Source organism: Phodopus roborovskii, unplaced genomic scaffold (genome assembly GCF_943737965.1).
Source record: "Phodopus roborovskii unplaced genomic scaffold, PHOROB, whole genome shotgun sequence".
NCBI classification, from domain to species: domain Eukaryota; kingdom Metazoa; phylum Chordata; class Mammalia; order Rodentia; family Cricetidae; genus Phodopus; species Phodopus roborovskii.
Window position 1 is genome coordinate 6,178,522 of NW_026126460.1, and position 19,940 is coordinate 6,198,461.

The 19,940-nt window shown below is 40.4% G+C and overlaps 1 protein-coding gene across 1 annotated transcript in view; it reads right to left on the reverse strand.

Annotated features, from left to right (window-relative positions):
• Positions 1 to 232: 232 nt before the first annotated feature.
• Positions 233 to 19,940, reverse strand: part of Orc2 (origin recognition complex subunit 2) — a 38,215-nt gene continuing 18,507 nt past the window's right edge. The window contains exons 9-18 of the mRNA XM_051190257.1: positions 19,164 to 19,354; positions 17,625 to 17,723; positions 14,725 to 14,834; positions 9,470 to 9,602; positions 7,323 to 7,419; positions 6,171 to 6,317; positions 4,733 to 4,904; positions 3,156 to 3,217; positions 1,946 to 2,064; positions 233 to 527 (exon numbers count right to left, since the gene is read on the reverse strand). Coding sequence (XP_051046214.1) covers positions 438 to 527; positions 1,946 to 2,064; positions 3,156 to 3,217; positions 4,733 to 4,904; positions 6,171 to 6,317; positions 7,323 to 7,419; positions 9,470 to 9,602; positions 14,725 to 14,834; positions 17,625 to 17,723; positions 19,164 to 19,354 — 1,220 coding nt within the window. The 3' untranslated portion in view covers positions 233 to 437. The remainder of the gene's footprint in view (positions 528 to 1,945; positions 2,065 to 3,155; positions 3,218 to 4,732; positions 4,905 to 6,170; positions 6,318 to 7,322; positions 7,420 to 9,469; positions 9,603 to 14,724; positions 14,835 to 17,624; positions 17,724 to 19,163; positions 19,355 to 19,940) is intronic.

Below are 19,940 nucleotides of genomic sequence, written 5' to 3' on the forward strand. Positions count from 1 at the left end.
AACAAATAAACCACCTCCTTCCTCATAAGTTTTGTATGACCCCATCTTTTACTTTCAAGACCTGAAACAAGTGCACTTGTAGTAATTTCAGCTTGGGTAGTGTTAAACTGCCCTCAAAAATTAGGGGTAGCATTCAGTATAAAATAACCCCAAACACACAGTTCCAAATAATCCCTGAGCACATTGTTCATCCAGCAAGAAGTCTCCAGAGAGGTAATAAATTAAAGGCACATTTTTCCCCCAACTTGATGACCACTGCATAGTATTAGAGACAGTACACCAGCCAGGTAATCAAAGTTCAAATCCATGACATGCCCCTTCAACAGTAAATTTTGTATGCTGGACAGAATGATCTAATGTGGATATAAACCAGCTTTCCTACTAAGAAGTAACAGCTGGGGTACAATGACTCTCCCACCTAAAAAGTGACTGACAATCTAAGAAGCCTCCTCCTCTTCCTTCTCCAAGAAATCAGCCAATGTTCTGCTGTCAACAGGAATTAATAAATATTCTACACCATCAGTTCCCTACAAGACAAAAGAAGATTCCACATATTAATCCTTAGTAAGGGAGCTTTAGACCTTTCTACTGCAGATTAAACAAATAAGCAAACTGGACTTTAAAATTATTATTGTTAATACTATTATTATTGTGGGGTTTGTTTGTTTGGTTTTGGTTTTTCGAGACAAAGTTTCTCTGTAGTTTTTGGAGGCTGTGCTAGAACTAGCTCTTGTAGACCAGGCTGGTATTGTGTTTTTGTTTTTGAGACAGGGTTTCTCTGTATAGCCCTGGCTGTCCTGGAACTCATTCTGTAGACCAGGCTCTTCTTGAACTCAGATATCCACCTGTCTCTGCCTCCTGAGTACTGGGATTAAAGGCATGAGCTACCACTGCCTGGCTTGGTTTTATCTATTATGCAACATTTTAAGTATCTAAATAAGCATTTAAATACCTAAGGAGAAAAATTAAGATAAAGGGAACATGACTGTGTGTCTAAACACTGAGATACAGCCAAACACGTTATAACAGCAGTTTAGTTTTCTTCACAGTACTTTCAGCTATGACTAACCCTCTGGCATTGTCATAAAGTTCATATAAACAAAAACAAAAATCCACACAAAATTTCCTGTTTTCAATACATTTATAGTTTTGGATGACATTCACTGGTTATCTGCAGGTTGTGGCTGGACGTGCCTTGCCCTTTCCAAATTGTACAGCAGTGATTTTCTGTTCTATTTCCCCCATCTCAACAAGTTTCCCCTTACTGACTTTTGTTGGGTTTGAGACAGGCTCATTATGTAGCCTTGCCTGGCCTGGAACTCACAGAGATCAATCTGCCTCTCCCTCCCTAATGCTGGGATCAAAGGTGTGTGCCATCACACCTAGCTTTCACTTGATTTTGAATACATTCAAGTAGCTCTCACCTAAAAATATCTCTTGGGGTTGGAAAAACGGCTCAGCAGTAAGAGCACTGACTGTTCTTCCGGAAGATCTGGTTGAAGTTTCAGCACCTACACGGCAGCCCCCAACTGTCTGTAACTCCAGTTCCAGGGGATCTAATACCCTCTTCTAGTTTCTACAGGTACCAGGCTAGCACACATGGTGCAGACACATACAAAACATGCACACGTAACAAAGTAATTACGAATAATTTACTAGATTCATTCCTCTTTAAGCACTCCCCTCCACCTTTCTAGAGTTGTCTGTCCATCTACAGCACCAGAACAAGTGCTCACCACTACATCATTCTTCTTCCACAACTCCAGATATTTTCAGTCTTCTGGTCTCTCAGAAGCATCCGACACTACAGTGTGGCATTCATTCTCTCGACCCTTGGTCTCTGTGATATCCTTCCTTGTCCCCCCCCTCCCTGTTTTACCTGCCCTTGTCCTCAGTAAATAATAAACACTAACTCCCATATCCAGTGCTAAAATAGCATTCTTACCTTCTTTGTTTTTATGAGTTTGTGATCCCTAAATTCAGTTAGCTGGGCTCGGAGTGTGAGATCACTATTAACAAGGAATGCCTCCCGACACTGCTGGTAAAAATCTTGAAAAGAAAGTCCTGGAGAGATGAAAAGATTAAAGTAATCAATATTTTGCTTGAAAAAGAAGAAGAAGTAGGAGGAGGAATAAGGAGAAGGGAGGAGGAGGAAGAAGGAAGGAGGAGGAAAAGGAGGAGAAGACAGGGTCTAGCTATGTAGCTCTGGCCAGCCTAGAAATCACAGAGATCTACTTGCCTCTGTTTCGTTTCCTCAGATGAAACATATGGACTACCATGTCTTTATCTTTCTATGTGTGTGTGTGAGCACAAGCAAGACAGAAGAGGCCGTTACATCCCTTGAAACTGGAGTTACAGGCAATTGTAAGCTGCCCAACAGAGTGTTGGAAACAAACCTTGGGTACTCTGCAAGGGCAACAAGTCAGGCTCTCAGCTGCTGAACCATCTTTCCGGCTTCATGATCTCCATACAGATATACCCATATACATAACTCTTCAGTACTGCACATTTTGGGTTACAGAGTTTAAAGTGGATCAATTAAGTAGTCACTTGTGACTAAATAGCATGTAACCGTGTAGGCAGTTTTAAGCAGCATAAATAAAACTGACTTTTAAATTTTTAAAAATTATTTATTTATTTTAATTTTATCAGAATTTGTGTTTTGCCTGCCTGCATGTATGTATGAGGGTATTGGGTCCCCTGAAACTGAGCTGCCATGTGGGTGCTGGAGATTGAACTTGGGTCCTTTCGAAGTGTATCCATTGCTCTTAACTACTGAGCCAACTCTCCAGCCCCCAATAAATTGACTTTTAAGAAAAGTATTAACTTAAAAACTGTGATCATTAAAATTTTTGCACACACTAATACACTTTTGCTAAGGAGATGACAAATAAGATGCCCCATGTATGAAAAATATGTAATTAGCAGATACACATCCATAGTTGCTGTAGTGCATGGGACTCTAAAGTAAGTGGGTCTGCCTCCCAATTCCCACAGCAATCTAATGAGCAGTACATCTGCAAAGTGCTGAGGTTGGCTACAGGTTTGGACAGACACGCCTACCATAGAGCAGTCATTTATTTCTGCTGTGAGAAATGCAAGGCTCCCAAGGGACTCTAGAACAATGAATAAGAAAGACATTAAATAACACATACCAATGTAGGAAGGGCTGTCCTGGTTATCCAGTTGGAACTTTATAAGTAGTCGGAAAATCCCCCTACAAAAACAAAACAAAAAACCAAATAGAGAAATACTCTGCAGTAGTAAATGCAAGTAAGAATGTCAAATACTTAGCTAGGCTTTGTTGCCTTTTGTTCCTTTCTCCACAGGGAAAAAAGTTTTCCTTATCTAGGAGCATGTATGTGCAAGTGGACACACACACACACACACACACACACACACACACACACACACACACACACACACACACACAGAGCTTTCTATAATAAACCTGAGAAGATTTACTGAGACAGGGTTGCTCAGGCACAGTCCCAGACCTGTGTCTTATGCTGGGTGTGTACCCTTTAATCTCAGAACTCAGAAAGCATAAGCAAGTAAATCTCTGGGTTTGTTCTAGGAAAGTCTGGTCTATACAGCAGGTTCCAGAGCAGCCAAAACTACATACACAGTGAGACCTTATATCAAAAGCAACAAAACAAAACAAAACAAAACCCTCCAGTTAACAGCAAGCACCATCTCATATCTACAAAAGAAAATACAACAAATGTTCCTCGTCTTCACTTCATTCACAACTTATCCATTTTTGTTCAGAAACAAGAAAGCTGGCTGCATCATTTATGTGCTTGCTGGATTCCCCTAGAACTGGGTTATACACAGCTATGAGTCAAGTACAAAATGCTTTACTACAACTCTAAGCTGTGTCCTTAGCCCCTTAAATTTGTTAAGGAAAAACTATTTTAGCTTTACTGGTCAATTTCACAGGCTAATATTGAATATTTGCCTATTGTGTAATCTAGTCCTGGTCACAGTTTTTATATCTTTCTTAATCCTTTACAGCAGCAAGTAAAGGATTTGTTTCTGTCCATTGTTAACTATCAAGTTGACACAGCCCAGCCAAGAGTTACCCGAGAAGGGCTTCCTAAAGGGGAAATTATCAGGTAACACTGGCGCAGAGGCATATCTGTGGGGCAACTGTCTGGATTATTAACTGATGTAGCAGGGCTAAGGCTAAGGTGGGTCCCACGGACCTTAGGCAGGTGGAACGGGCTGTAAGATACCTAAGCAGAGCCTGTGAGCAAGTCAGCAAGCAGCACTGCTCTGTGCTTTCTGCCTTGAGCTCCTGCTTGAGATCTTTACCTGACTTCCCTCAATGATCATCTGTAACTGGGAAGTGTAGGCCAAATAAGTCCTTTTCTCCCCCAAGTAGCTTTTGATTATGGTTTTTAGCACAACCAGAATCAAATGAAAGCAGTATCACTGGTGAACTCAGTAGTGCATCCTCAGAATTTGTTTTGTTTTTTGAAGAGCTAGGACTGACTTGAGGACCTCTGCATATAAGCCAAGTGCTCGCTCTACCACCAATTTTCACTGCTACTCCTCAAATCTATAGGGCATTTATTTTGTAGTGGTCCCAGGAGTCAAATTCAGGGGATTTAGCATGATGGCATGTGCTTGACCATCCAGCTACATCTCTAAACGTGTGTAAATGCGTGTGTACATGTATCTTTATACCTTTACATATAACTATTTTATTTAAAGTTCTCGTTCTTACCTTGCATTGGGGGTAAGGCTTCGTAAGACATGAATCAGAGAACTAAGTGGGAGAGACCCAGACTGTTTAACCAGAAGGGAATTCTCATAGGATGTTTCCTCAGTATACGGACTATATGTAGTAGTTTCATACCAAAGCCAATTGTAAAGACTCTGTTTTGCATGATCCCACACTGCAGAAGATGATCAAAGCAAAGAATTACAAATTATTGTCATATTACCATGTGCCATGAGACTTCATTGCAATGAAGAAATATTTAAAGGAAAAGTACCCAAAGGTTAAAAATGCATCTCACTGGTAGAGTGCTTGCTTAAAGAATACAAGGTTCTGGGTTTATACCTTAGTATTGCATTTTTAAAAAAAAATCATAAAATATTTAAGTTTTGTCATTTTTATATAAATCATTAAGTCACAATCTGCTTCCTCTGTCAATCACTATCATAATCTTTTTGTTGTTTTGAGACAAGGTCTCCTTAAGTAGCCCAGACTGGTCTCTAACCTCAGCTTCCCAAGTGCAAGTGTGGCAACCATGAGCCACCTTCCTTGGGTAACATCTGAATCTTTATTTGTACACTGAATACAAATGAAAATATCTCAACACCATCAATAAGGTTTTTTTTAAAACCTTAATAAGGCAGTTGGTGTAGTGGCATACATCTTTAATCCCATCACTTGGGAGGCAGAGGCAGGTGGATCCCTGTGAGTTTGAGGTTAGCCTGGTCTACATAGAGAATTTCAGGACACTCAGCTATGTAGTGAGATGCTGTCTCCAAAATTAAAAATAAACAAATAAATAAAACTTCATAAGGAGGCTAAAGAGATAGCTCAGCAGTTACGAATGCTTACTGCTCTTGCAGAAGAGCAGGGTTCAAGAACCCACAGGCCTGTTCATAATCACCTGTAATCTCAGTTCCAGGGATCTGGTGCCCATGGGCCTCTCCACCATGTGGTGCGGCACATAAGCTCACAGGCAAAATATACATGAATAAAACAAACAAGTCTTAAAATCTGAATAACTAACCTTCTGTTTGATCATTATCACAAAATCTTTGAATTTACAAAATAAACATTGCAAGCTGGGCAGTGGCAGGTGAGCTCAGTGAGTTTGAGGCCAGCCTGGTCTACAAAGCAAGTTCCAGGGCAACAGCCAGGGCTATAACACAGAGAAACCCTGTCTCAAAAAAAAAAAACCAAAAACAACAAAACAACCAAAACCAACACCAACCAACAACACTGTAATGTCACAAAGGGTAGGATGGAACCAGAATAACAGGTCTACTCTTCCTCGTGTAACTTCAGATATAAACATATTTCTTTAGTGTAGATATTTATTTCCAATAAACTGAGACCACCTTTTGACAAGCTGAAATTTACTGAAAACAGTAAGAAAGCTTTGTAAGACCACTCTCTCAAGGAAAGAGACTAACATGCAACTTACTGAGAGGGGCATGGAGGTGATCAACAGATGCTATAAGGTACACGTTATGCAAAGATGACAACTGTCCAAGAATCTGCTGGCTATTGTCTCCTCTCAACATTTGGCTATCCAAATTGTGGATAAGAAGGAACAGTTCTAAAGAAGAATCTAGAAGAAAAGGGAATTTAATGATTATTTTCAGAAAGTCCTTAGCACATACGATGCCTAGGCTATGTCAAAGGAAGGTGCTAAGCAACAACTCTATACATGAGCAACAAATCCCACACAAGCACAGACAAGACTTTATAAAAATTACTGAACAAAGCCGGGCAGTGGTGGCGCACACCTCTGAATCCAGCACTCAGGAGGCAGAGGCAGGAGGATCTCTGTGAGTTTGAGACCAGCCTGGTCTACAAGAGCGAATTCTAGGACAGCCTTCAAAGCCACAGAGAAACCCTGCCTCGAAAAACAAACAAACAAAAACAAAAAGTAAAAAAGAAACAAACTAAAAAATATCTGGAGCTGGGAAGATGGCTCAGTTGGTAAATTGCTTGCTGTACAAGCATGAGGACCTGAGTTCAATTCTCGGAACCCATTAAAAGAAAAGAAAAATATCTGTCGTTCCAGGGGTTGAGAAAGGTGTTATCCTTGGGGCTTGCTAGTCAGACAGCTTAGCCAAATCCTTAGCTCAAGGTTATAGAGAGACAGACGACCCCCCCCACACACACACACAGGCAGACGGATTAGGAAGGCATCCCATGCCAACCCCACCTCCATATGCACAAGGAAAGCCATGCATGCTCATTCTTGCTTCCACGTACACTCACACGCACGCGCACACACACAAACACACACATAATATCAAGCAACACAAAAATGTCAGACAAAGATGTAATAATCTGTTACAGGCACTTCACACTGACAAAACACAAAATAAAATTATTCTTAAATAAGAGACCATACAGAGTGAAGATAGTAGGAGTAACTCCTGTCAAGAGAAATTCATAGAACAAATCAGCATAACAGGAAAGACAGATCATTTGAAAGAAATCTAACGATGTTGACTAGAGTATCCACATTAAAATAATCATCTTTTTGTCTAAAATTCCATAAATACAGAGATGTAGAATATAACTTCACCCTAAATGCTACAGGTGATTTCCTTTATGTTACCTTCTTTAAATTTGTTTATTATCCAGTCTCGCTGATCCAGAACACTCTGGAAAGTACCCATATGATTGAGGACATCTTCAGTTATAGAATTCAGGATCTACATCACAGAAGTGCAAGAGGTACCATATCAACTGCAATTTATTCTGTCACATATGATAAATACAATTAGCAAATTAATTTTATTTCTTAAATTAAAAATTATTTTGAGTTTGTCATAAAGCTTGAAAAGTACTTAAAATGCAATATCTAACTATATCTAATTCTTCCTTTTTTTCTTCTTTTTAAATATATTAAGGCTAAAAGGAAAAAAATTAATGTAAGAGGGCAGGAAAAAAAATAACCAGTAAAAAATACTTCATCAAACTATGAATGTGAGCCAGATAGTGTTGCAACCTTTAATCGCAGTGTACTAGAAGCAGGGGCAGGCGGATGCCTGTAAACTGAAAGCTAGCCTGGTCTACACAGGGAGTGCCAGGTCAGCCCGGTCTATATACAGAGACCCTGTCTCAAAATAGACAAAGGGGGCCCAACTATGAGCATGTCTAAAAAAATGATACCAACACTAAGGATACTAAAAACGGGATACTACATTGGCTAATACACAATATCCATAACCTTGATATAATTCATGTTGAAGTAAAAATGGTCTATGATAAATGTACTGTAAAACCATTGATTGTTTCTATACCCAAATAACACAAGATTATAATAAAATTACAGATTCTATGCATATTCTTAGCTGTTCCACTAGTAACTTGGTGTAGTAAGTGAAGGCCACATTTCCTCAAGGTTTAGACAAGTCAGTTCTTTGTGAGTGTGCTGGCTAGTTTTATGCCAACTTGACACACTCTAAAGTCGCCTGAGAACAGTGAGCCTCAATTAAGAAAATGCCTCCTTAAGATCCATCTGTGTGAAAGCCTGGAGGGCATTTTCTTAATTACTGATCGATGAGGGAGGGCCTAGCCTATGGTGGGTGGTGCCATCCCTGGGCTGGTGGTCCTAGTTTCTATAAGAAAGCAGGCTGAGCAAGCCATGAGGAGCAAGCCAGTGAGCAGAACCCCTCTATGGCCTCTGCGTCAGCTCCTATTTGAGTTCCTGCCCCAACTTCCTTTAATGATAGTCTATGATGTAGAAGTGTAATCCAAACAAACCCTCTCCTCCAACTTGGTTTTGGTCATAGTGTTTCATTACAGCAACAACAACCCTAACTAGGGAGTGATTATGTGTAGATGCTTGTATGAGTGAACATTTCTGTGTGGGTGCACACTGATTCTTATTTATTAAGTATTCTTAAAAGGATCTTTTTCCATTACTTTATGTCTTAAGAGTGATTGCCTGGGCTGGAGAAAGAGTGGGCTCAGTGGGTAAGAGCACACTAACTGCTCTTCCAGAAGACCTGAGTTCGATTCTCAGCACCCACATGGCAGCTCACAACTGTCTGTAACTCCAGATTCAGGGAACTGACACCCTCAAACAGACACACATGCAGGGAAAATGCCAACACACATGAAACAAAAATAAATTATTTTAAAAAAGCGCTTGCCTACATGTATATATGTGTATCCTGTACATGCAGTGCCCTAGGAGGCCAGAAGGTGGCACCAGATCCCCGGAACTGGAGTTTCAGACAGTTGAGATCTGCCATGTAGAGTCTAGAAGTAGAACCAGGGTTCTGTGCAAGAACAGCAAACATTCTCAACAAATAAGCCAACTCTACAGCCCTATTAATTTATTTTGAGACAGGGTCTCTCATCAGCATGAAAATCATCTAGTAGATTAGGCTGGTTGGCCAGTTAGCTCTAGTGATCAGGGACCCCTCTCTTTGTCTCCCCATCAATGGGATTACAAGCACAGGCCACCACCACATCTAGCTCTTAAAAAAAAAAGGTTCAGGGGATGGAACTCAGATCTTCTTTACAGCCCCATGTCAGTTTCACAGAAACAAATTCAATGACAAAGATGCAAAGCCAGACTGCTCTGGATTCAAACATGATCTATGCAGCCTAACTGTATGAAGCCCAAAATAAAATCCTTTATAGTCAGAGTTCAGAGCAAAATTCCATCCTCAGTACTGGGGGGGGGGGGGGGGGCACCGCACCGTGACATAAGGACATCATATCATTCCATTTAACAGTTTTGAAACTTACTGATTTCACACTGATTCCAGGAAAGAAGCCGTTGATGACAACATGAACGGAACCCTGAAGCATGGTGGCTCGAAATTTTTCTAGTAAATCTCTCTTGGACCCCAAACCATAGAGCACAATGTTGAACCCAAGGCTGTAAGGTAAGAAAATATCCATAAAATTAAAGCTTAAGACTTCTGACTGCCAGCTTCATTATCAATCAGACTAAGCTTATACAGATTGCACAAAGAAAAGCATAAAAGAATAAAGCATAAAAATAAAAGCTCGATGTTCTTTTTGATACTTGGTATATACCTATAATCCCAACCCTAGGGAGACAGAGTTAGGAAAATTGCCATTATCTTGGAGCCAGCATGGCTTACAAAGCAAGTTCCAGGCTAACCAGGGCTACACAGTGAGACTCTGATTGGAAAATATAAAAACAAATGAGTAACAGTAAAAGTACAAAGAGTACAGAAAGAACTGAGACATCTACACAGTTAAATTGTTGTTCCCTACAACATAGCCAAAGCACCACTCATTGCCTACGAGAGCCCACACTTCCACCTTGTTTGGCAGCTTTCTTTGCAGGCCTGAAGGTAAGGGTGACTATGGCCAATGCTGTAGCATTTAAAACAGGCTAAGGGAAAGTTGAAATTAACAGATTAAGCTGGAACAGTGAATCATACTTAATGTTACTTCAACTTTATTACAATAATGAACATCTGGAAGTAACATTGTTAGCTGGAAGGTTTTCCAGGAAAGTAGCATTTCATTCTAGAAAGACTATAATATTTGGAGAAATAAAGAAGAGGAACAAAAATGCCGTTAAAAAAAAAAAAAAAAAAACTGTAAGCTTGTCAAAATAACAGAACTTGGAGGCTGATGAATGCAGTTTCTGTTCTAGGTAACACATGGAATGATTGACATGGCCATGCAGGGAAGAAGGGAGTGGGGAGCCTGGTTTCAGATGAGGTTATAAATGTTTAATTATTTACAGGGCCGCCAGGTGGGATGCTCAACACACACTCTAATAGTTATGTCTACTGCTGCTGCTGCACAATGTCAAGGTTGAACATTATAGTGCTGAGAGTCATTCACATAAAAAGAACAGCAGAAGCAGAGTGCGAGAAAGAATGGAACCAAATCCAAATCCATAATTATCTACAGAAGCCCATCAAACCAAACAACATTTATTCGAGGCCCCTCAACATGCTTGACAGTCAGGACAGAACAGGAAAGACGCTCCCTGGGAGATACCTGCAAGGTCAAAGTAATAGGAACAGCCAAGGAAATTCACAGAGCTAGTTATGCCACTCAATTAGGGACTGCACAGGTCTAGACTGGGAAGCAAAGCCAAGCTGGAGCTGACATACTGGAAAAGGGGAGAAATGGTAGGCTGAGGGTTAAGAGCAAAGAGATGCTATACAAATATACATACATACACACATACATACATACATACATACATACATACATATATGTATGTACATATACATATATACATATAGCTATACAAATATAGCTACTGAGAAAAACCGAGGTCGTTCTTTACAGGAAAAGAATAATAACCCGGCATAGATGGGAGGTAATAGTGATAATTTCTGTTCTCACAGATGTACCTGCCGCCATGGTGTCTGATTGCTTTTTGTCCTGGTTCCCCCCACCCCCATGACGTTTTCTCCATGTCCTCCTCTCTCCCTCCCAATGAATCGAACACAATGCCTCACGAATACTAGGCACACACTCGCCCACTAAACACAACCCAGTCTTTGCTGTTGTTTCCAGTCTGAAACGGGGCCTTGTTAAGTTGCTCCGAACTAACTTCACATCTTCCTCAGTGACTTTGCTATTTGGTTTGTTTGTTTGTTTTTGTTTTTCAAGACAGGGTTTCTCTGTAGCTTTGGAGCCTGTCCTGGAGCTTTGTAGACCAGGATGGCATCAAACTCACAGAGATCCATCTGCCTCTGCCTCCCAAGTGCTGGGATTAAAAGTGTGCACTAGCACCTGGCAACTTTGCTATTTGTTAGTGTGTAGGTATATTTTCATGAGTATACAGTTTAAAAATGAACACCTGTTTGTTTTTGAATTTATGAATAGGCTCATGTGGCCCAAACTGGCCTTGAATTGATTTACTGTGGTAGTAAAGGGTGACCTTAAAATCTATCTAGGTCCTCCCACCTCCCACATCAAGTGCAGATTACAGGTGTGTGCGACCACACCCGCTTACAAGTTCTAAAAGTTATTAAGGTTTGATTACATTACTCTCCTAGACATTTTTTTCCCTTTTTCTTTTTTGTTTTTCAAGACAGGGTTTCTGTATAGACCAGGCTGGCCTCAATATCAGAGATCTGTCTGACTCTGCCTCCTGAGTACTGGGATTAAAAGCATTTGCTACCACCACCCTGAGTCTTCTAGACATTTTAATGGAAAGTAAAATTATAACAAGCATATGAAAAATAAAATTAAAGTATTTTAAGAAATAATTTTAAAAGGTAAATGGTCACTAACAAATCTCACCATACTCTAAAAGTCCATGTACACAGAATTACATTAAAATAAAACATATTCTATTTCTGTTGAAACAGGGTTTTATGTTGCAGTGGTTTGAGTAAGAACAATCCCCATGGGCTCACATATTTGCATGCTTGGTAACAGAGAGAGGCACTATTTGAAAGGGTAGAAGTGTGGCCTTGTTGGAGGACTTGCACTGAATATAGACTTTGAATTTCCAACAGCCTGAGCCACATCCAATGTCTTTCTATTCTATTCCTGATGTCTACAGACCCAGGTTAGAACTCTTAGCTTCTCCAGCACGCTGTCAGCCTGCATGCCACCATGCCCCTCCCACCCCCATGATGGTAATGGATTAAACCTCTGAAGCTATAAGCATTCCTAATTAAATGTTTTCCTTTATAAGAGTGCCTTAGTCATGGTGTCTCTTCATCACAACAGAAGACTGAGACACACATAACCTAGGCTGGCTTTGAACTTGTTAAGTAGCCAGAGATGACCTTCAATTTGTGGTCCTTCTGCTTCCAGCTTTCAAGTACTGGAATTAAATCTACAATCTAATTGACAAGTGTATTGGTCTTTTTATTATTTTATTTCATATGCACTGGTGTTTTGTCTACGTGTGTGTGTGTGTGTGTGTGTGTGTGTGTGTGTGTGTGTGGCGGGGGTGTCAGGTCCCCTGGAACAGAAGTTGCAGACAGTTGTGAGCTGCCATGTGGGTGCTAGGACTTGAACCTGGGTCCTCTGGAAGAGCAGCCAATGCTCCTAACCACTGAGCCATCTTTCCAGCCCCACACTTATTAATCTTGACAATATTTCTTTTTCTGTTTTCTTTTTTCCAGACAGGGTTTCCTGTAGACCAGGCTGGCCTTAAAGAGATTCGCCTGTCTATGCCTCCTGAGTGCTTGGATCAAAGTTGTGTACCACCATGTCTGGCTCACAAGTTTTTAAAAACGCTACAGATTTTCACAGGCCTGAGTCATCTTACAGATGACAGAGGTTCTGTTCCCAGCCCTCACATGGTGGCTCACAACTCCAGTTCCAGGGGAGCTGACACCCTCTTCTGACGTCTGTGGACAGCAGGCATACATGTGCAGCACATATACACATGCAGGCAAAACACACACAAACATAAAATAAATGTAAAAAAAATTTTAACTATATAATTTGAGAAGAGTCATATAATAAAATAATATTTATATATTTGAGTTATAAAATTGGAGAAAGGCCATATGTTTTGTTGTGCTCTTTGGATGTGGTCTTATATAGCCTAGGCTGGTCTAGAATTTGCTTATGTAGTTTCAGGCTGGCTTCAAATTCATGACACCCCTGACTCAGTGCCACCTCATCCAGATTCTCCAGGTTACAGGGATGTGCCAAGGCACTTGACCTTGCGTGTGTGTGTGTGTGTATGCCCTAGCTGGTTAGTTTCTGTCAACTCGATACAAACCTAGACATACTCAGAAACAGGGAATCTCAACTGAGGAACTGCCTTTATCAGACTCGTCTGTGGGCTTATTTTATGGGGGTATTCTGTCTTCCTTTACATGCGTGCCTGGCACCTGCAGAGGCCGGAAGGCACTGTGTACCTGGAACTGAAGTGACAGAAAATCATGAGCTGCCCTGTAGGTGGGAACCAAACCCAAGCCCTCTGGAAGACTAGCCAGTGTTCTTAACCTGAGCTTCTTTCTCCCCATTCCTGCTGCTGAACTTTTAAAATGTTGAAATTTTTTGAAGACTGATAAAGGGTGGACTGTGCTGGTTAGTCAGTTTGACATAAACCTTGACAACAAGGAAGAAGGAATCTCAACTAAGGAACTGACTGGGTCAGACTGCCCTGCAGGCATGTCTCTGGGGACATTTCTTAATTCCTGAAGGTGAAGTAGGGTCTAGCTCAATGAGGGTGGCGCTACCATGGGCAGGAGAGCCTACTATATAAGAAAGACAGCTGAGCAAGCCAAGGGATGCAAGCCAGTAAGCTTTGTGGTTTTGCTTCAAGTTTCTGCCTGAGTTCCTGCCTTCACTTCCCAAAATGAGACGATAACCTACAAGATAAACTCTTTACTCCCCAAGTTGCTATTGGTCATGGTGTTTGATCACAGCAATAGAAAAGCAAACCACCACAATAACATACGTGTGTGTGTGCGCACATATCAAACTCACTATAGAAATAAAATCAGAGGGATGGCCACTTGTATCAGTGAGTAAAAGCACCACACATGCCTGATAACCTAAGTTGCATCCTTAGGACCTACTCCTACAAGTTGTCCTCTGACCTCCCATGTGCACTGTGGGAAGCAGAGGCAGGAGGATGGATCCCTGTGAGTCCGAGGCCAACCTGGTTTACAGAGAGGATTCCAGGACAGGCAGGGCAAAGCGGTGAAAGCTTGTTTGAAAAAACAAAACAAACAAAAAAAATGAAATGTAATGAAATACACTTTTGGGGGTAGTACTGGAAATTAAATATAAAGCCTCATATATGTACAGTATACAATTGCTCTACCACTGAGCTACATCCCCAACCTGAAAGTCAAATACAGCAAATACGTTTTTCAGTTTGTTTTTTGAGACAGAGTAAACTCTATGTATTACTGGCTGTCCTGGACATCAAGATGGCCTAGAATTCACACACCTGCTTTTGTCTGCCTCCCAGTGCTGGGATTAAAGGTACCTACCACCACACCAGAATGCAAATGATGTTTTAACATAGACATATACATATTACTCTTCATTGTACAAGGATGTACAATGATAATACTTACTGTAGCTGTAGCATCCATTTACGAAACAATTTCTCATGCTGTTGATTTAACTGTTCAATTTCAGCAGAAAAGGAAGGTGAGAATTTGCTCAATAAGTTACGTAGCATTTTCTTTAAAAAAGAGAGAGGAAGGTATTAGAGATAGTGACTTAAATCAATTATGGAAATAAGTAAACCAACTGAATACAAGACATTCCTCAAATATAACTTAAATATTTGTTTATTAAAAGCTGTTTTATTTGTATGAGTGTTTTGTACATAAATGGGGCCTGTGGAGCTCAGGAGAGGGCATGAAATCCCCTGGAACTGGAGTTATAAATGTTTGTGAGCTACCACATGGATGCTCTGGGTCCTCTGCAGAAGGAAGTGCTCTCAATGACTGAACCATGTTTCCAGCCCCTCTTAAAGTTCTCTTTTATTTAAAGTGTATAGTAACAATATGAAATTTTGCTAAGTTTGCCTAGAACCATTTAAATGATTACAACAAACTCCAAATATATGGCTTTAATTTCTAAAAAATATAGTTACTGTAAGAGCTTTCCGGTTTTCACAACAAATTCAGATAGACAAAAACCAGTTTAATGATAACAGAAAGCCAATAACACATCTCAGGAGTAGAGCTCTTGTCTAGCAAGTATGAGGCCCTGAGCTGAACTCTCAGCACAATAGTAACAACACAAAGAAATATCAAACCTGCAGATCTGAACAATTGTAAAAACTGAGGTAGCAATTTAATAATTTTTGGAAAACATTCAAGTTTCTTTATAATTCACCATCAGAATGAGGCACAAGTATCATTGACAGCTTTTGTTGGGGACCATCACCATCCTCACTACCTCAGGCCTCTGAGATAGAAAATTACTGCCTCTTAAAAAGTAGGCAGAATGTTCAGCAGAGCATTGCTAGATACAACCTTGTGGTTTTACAACCAGTTAAAGAATAGCTTAGGATAGTCTTCCTGTTGTAGCTTTACAACCAGTTAAAGAATAGCTCAGGATATTCTTCCTGTTGCAGCTTTACAGACAGTTAAAGAATAGCTCAGGATATTCCTCCTGCTACAGTTTTACAGCCAGTTAAAGATTAGTTCAGGGCATTCCTGCTACTGACCCTTTCATCCTGCCCACTTGCAAAGCCCCGCTCACACTGTGCCCATGGTCCTATATAAGCCTCCCCTGAGAAAACAAAATTTGGCAACTTGATCAGAATACTGCTACTCTTTTTATATCCCTTGTCCTTCGATCCCCCTAGGTGTTTCCCCGGTTTGTCGTTGACTGCCCCGAGGGTCTGTGCAAGCTCTTTTTTTCTTTTACTTTACAGGGTTTCTCTGTATAACATTCCTGACTGTCCTGGAATTCACTCCATAGACCCAGCTGACCTTGAACTCACAGAAATCCACCTGCCTCTGCTTCCTGAGTGCTGGGATGAAAGGTGTGCTCCATCTTTGCCCAGCAAGATTGCCAGTTTTAACCATAGGAAGTAAGAGGTTATCTGTTTTCCAACTTCTTAAGTCTGTCATCATCAGCTACCTGAGTGGTCCAACCATGAGCATGACAGACACGGCACATCTCCTAGATCTGCTAACCTTCAACTAACCCACAGACACGAGAAATAAATACCTACGCTATGCCTGTAACGCTCTTCTTTCATTATCAACACAGGCATGTCTTGCATTCTTGTAGGGATTATTTGCTCAAAAGTCTTTTTTTACTCATGTTGCTTAAATAAACATAGACGGCAAATATTAGTGTTGTTTCTTTCTAGGAAAGTTTTCTCCTATTCGTTTATTTATCACATGCATGTGTTCCGGTGTGTGTATGAGTGGTGGGACATGTGGAGTCCAGAAGTGGCATCTCCCTCAATCACTCTCAACCTTTGTATGTTTATGTGCCACCCGTGCTCACGGTGCCCAAAGAGGTCAGACTAGGACATCAGCTCCCCTTGATCTAGAAATACAGTAGTTGTGAGGCAATTAATACGGGTACTGTAAACTGAAACAGGGTGTTCTGTAAGACTAGTGTTCCTGACCATTGAGCCATCTCTCAGTTCCTTGTCCTTATTTTCTGATAGAGATTCTTTTATTTTTTCTAATTTTACTTTATTATTTTAAATGTGTATATGATGGGTATATATGAATGCAGATACATGGGCCCATGGCACACTGTAGAAAGACAGTAACAGTCTCTTGTGGGTTACAATTATTAACTGCACCGTCCTTGTTAGACTTTTGTTTTTTCATTACTTGTGTGTGTGGGGTGGAGGGATATCCAGTAAGCTGTCCATGGAGACAAGAAGAGAGGCCTGAGTCTCCTGGAGCTAGAATTATAGGTAGTTGTGAGTCGAAATGGGTGCTCAGAACTAAACTTTGGTCCTCCATAAGAACATACATACTGTGAACGCCTGAGCCATCTTTCCAGCCCTTAAGCCCGGACAGACTTTATAACTCAGTGGCTATGTCCTATGCTAACAAGGACACATGTGTTGGACTGCTTGTAACAGGAGCTAATGGGAAGACCTGACTGCACTCTGCAACTTTCCACAACAGCAAGGAAGGCCCCGCCTCACTTGTGCAGAGGTGGTGTCAGGGAGCAGTCAGGCTGCAGATGTCACACAATGTAAGGGTCAATGAAGAACATGTGAGTGAGTGAGGGAAGAGCGCAGCAGGCCCACACGGCTACCAAAAAGCTATGACCTCAACAGTTACTTTAAATTCTGAGAAAAAAGGAAAGGAAAAAAGTAAAATTACGTCAATAAGAATTCTCATCAGTGAATTATTTACAACCTGTGCAACTAGTGTTTAATGACCACAACACATTAACTTGTGTTTTATTTTGTGAGGGAAATTATCCTGTTCCTGTTCACGTCTCCCAACGCACGGCTAGTATATTTGAAGTCAGAGTATACCTGATCCATTTTGGCTCTCTTTAGCTTCTGCAGGGTTCTATCAGATGTCAAAACTTTGGAACTGCTATGGGCTTCAAAATATTCTTCTACCAAGTCACTCTGAAACAGACATAGTAACATCAGGCCTAAGTAACTTTAGATATTTATATTGTATAAAACCTAGATAGGAATTAGTTTAAATCCTCATGCCACAGCTTTGAAAACAGCTGGGAAATAACAGTGTTATCAACATACCTAACTAAAATACCTTATCTGACAATTTTTTTTTTTTTTTTTTTGTTTTTCAAGACAGGGTTTCTCTGTAGCTTTGGAACCTGTCTGTAGATTAGGCTGGCCTTGAACTCAGAGATCAATTGCTTCTACCTCCTGAGCACTGGGATTAAAGATGGGCCCTACCACTGCCCAACTTTGACAAAAAAACAAACAAACAAACAAACAAAAAAAAAAAACAAAACCCAAATAAATGAACAAAACCTGTATACAGGTGAAAGATATTTAATACTACCAATAAATTCCTAAAAATATGGATTGAAAGTAATTGGCAGGATATGGTGGCTTATATATATATTTTTTAATCCCAGCACTTGGGAGGCAAAGGTAGGAGGCTTTCTGAGTTTAAAGCCAGCCCAATCAACATACAGGACAGGCAGAGCTGTGTAATATAGAGACCCTATGTACTGAATGTACATGAATAAACACCCAGAAATGAAAAGAAAGTTCAAAGACACAAACAAGTATATATGGGAATTCATGTGTAAAACTAAGAACAAACAAACAAAAAAGAACAATTCTGTCCCAACAAAATTATCTCTAAATTATAATATATAACTTTACTTTTGTTAAAAAGATTATAATTTATCAGGGCGTTTGCTTCTCCTCAGATAATCTTAGTTATTCCTTAACTATTCAGTGCTGATAAAGTATCATGAAGAAAAAAAAAAAAAAAAAAGGAACCAATATCAAGTTTAAAAATAAAAGACTTGTCACCTGTTTCAGTAAAATGGATCACTACTTATTTTTCTGATTTGAGGCAGGATTAACCTCTGGGTTGACAAAGAAGTGGACAATTACTGAAACAGTATAGTTCCTACTTCCCTGAATCCTCACAGACAACAGTGAGACAATGAGCCCTTGTAAAAGCAGCATGATGTCCAAAGAGGTGGAGCCTGGATTTGGAGACTGAGGCTGGAAGACTGCTTTGCATTCAAGGCTAGCCTGTGCTCACAACACTCTTGCAAATAGTTCAGCATGGACCAACAGTCAGATACCCATCACCAAGCATCACTGCTACAAAAACAAAACTATATGAAAAGGAAATACTGAGAAGTTTCTCACAAGAGTCTAATCAATTATATTACAATAGCTCTCACACAACTGAACTGGAATGTTACTTTTAATGCTTATTACAGCATGAATAACAAGTATGTGTGGGAATTCTAAACAGGGCTGATCTCTGTTGTAGATCTGTCCGCTTTAGGCAGCCTACCAGGAAGGCATCACACACAGTTCTCCTTAAGGCCCAAGTCCCCCTTCACTCACTGCTTTGTCTCTTTTCATTTTCTTAAGTGGTGTCCCTTTGGAAACAGGAGCCGGAAGTACTCTACTCTGAGCTCGACTCTTTTGAGAGAGCACAACCACATCAGCGTCTTCATCATCTCTTGCAGCCTCTTCATCATCCTCCGAGTTGGAAGCAGAATACTCACTTTCGCTGTCACAATGAGACACTGGCACTTGTACAATAAAGAGAATCAGGAAAATTTGATGGTTTGAAAGAAAAGTTATTTGAGGAGAATCAAGAATGTGGGCTTTGAAGAGATGCTTTTCTTAGTTTATTTTTATTTTGTGTGCACTGGTGCTGTGCCATGGGGGTTTCAGTTCCCTAGAACTAGAGTTACAGATAGTTGTGAGCTGTCATGTGGTTACTGGGAATTGAACCTGGATCTTTTGGAAGAGCAGTCAGTGCTCTTAACCACTGAGTCATCTCTCTAGCCCTCAAAATTAGAGGTTTTTAATTACTTTTGTCATTACTTGTTCATGTTTTCACAGCTAGTTTAAGTACTAGTAACTTGCTGGAAAATTCCATTGGAATGAATCATCTGTGTGTATGTAACGAATACTCCTGTGTGTATGTGTGGGGGTGGCATGTATTCGTGTAGGTGCCCATCTATGCATGTATACATGGAGGCCTGCAGTTGATTTAAATGTCTTGATCACTCCCCTCCTTATATACTAGTGCAGGGTCTCTTGCCAGCTTACTCAGGGAATTCTGTCTTAGCCACTCTTGCAAGCTGGGATAATAGACGAGTTCCACCTATT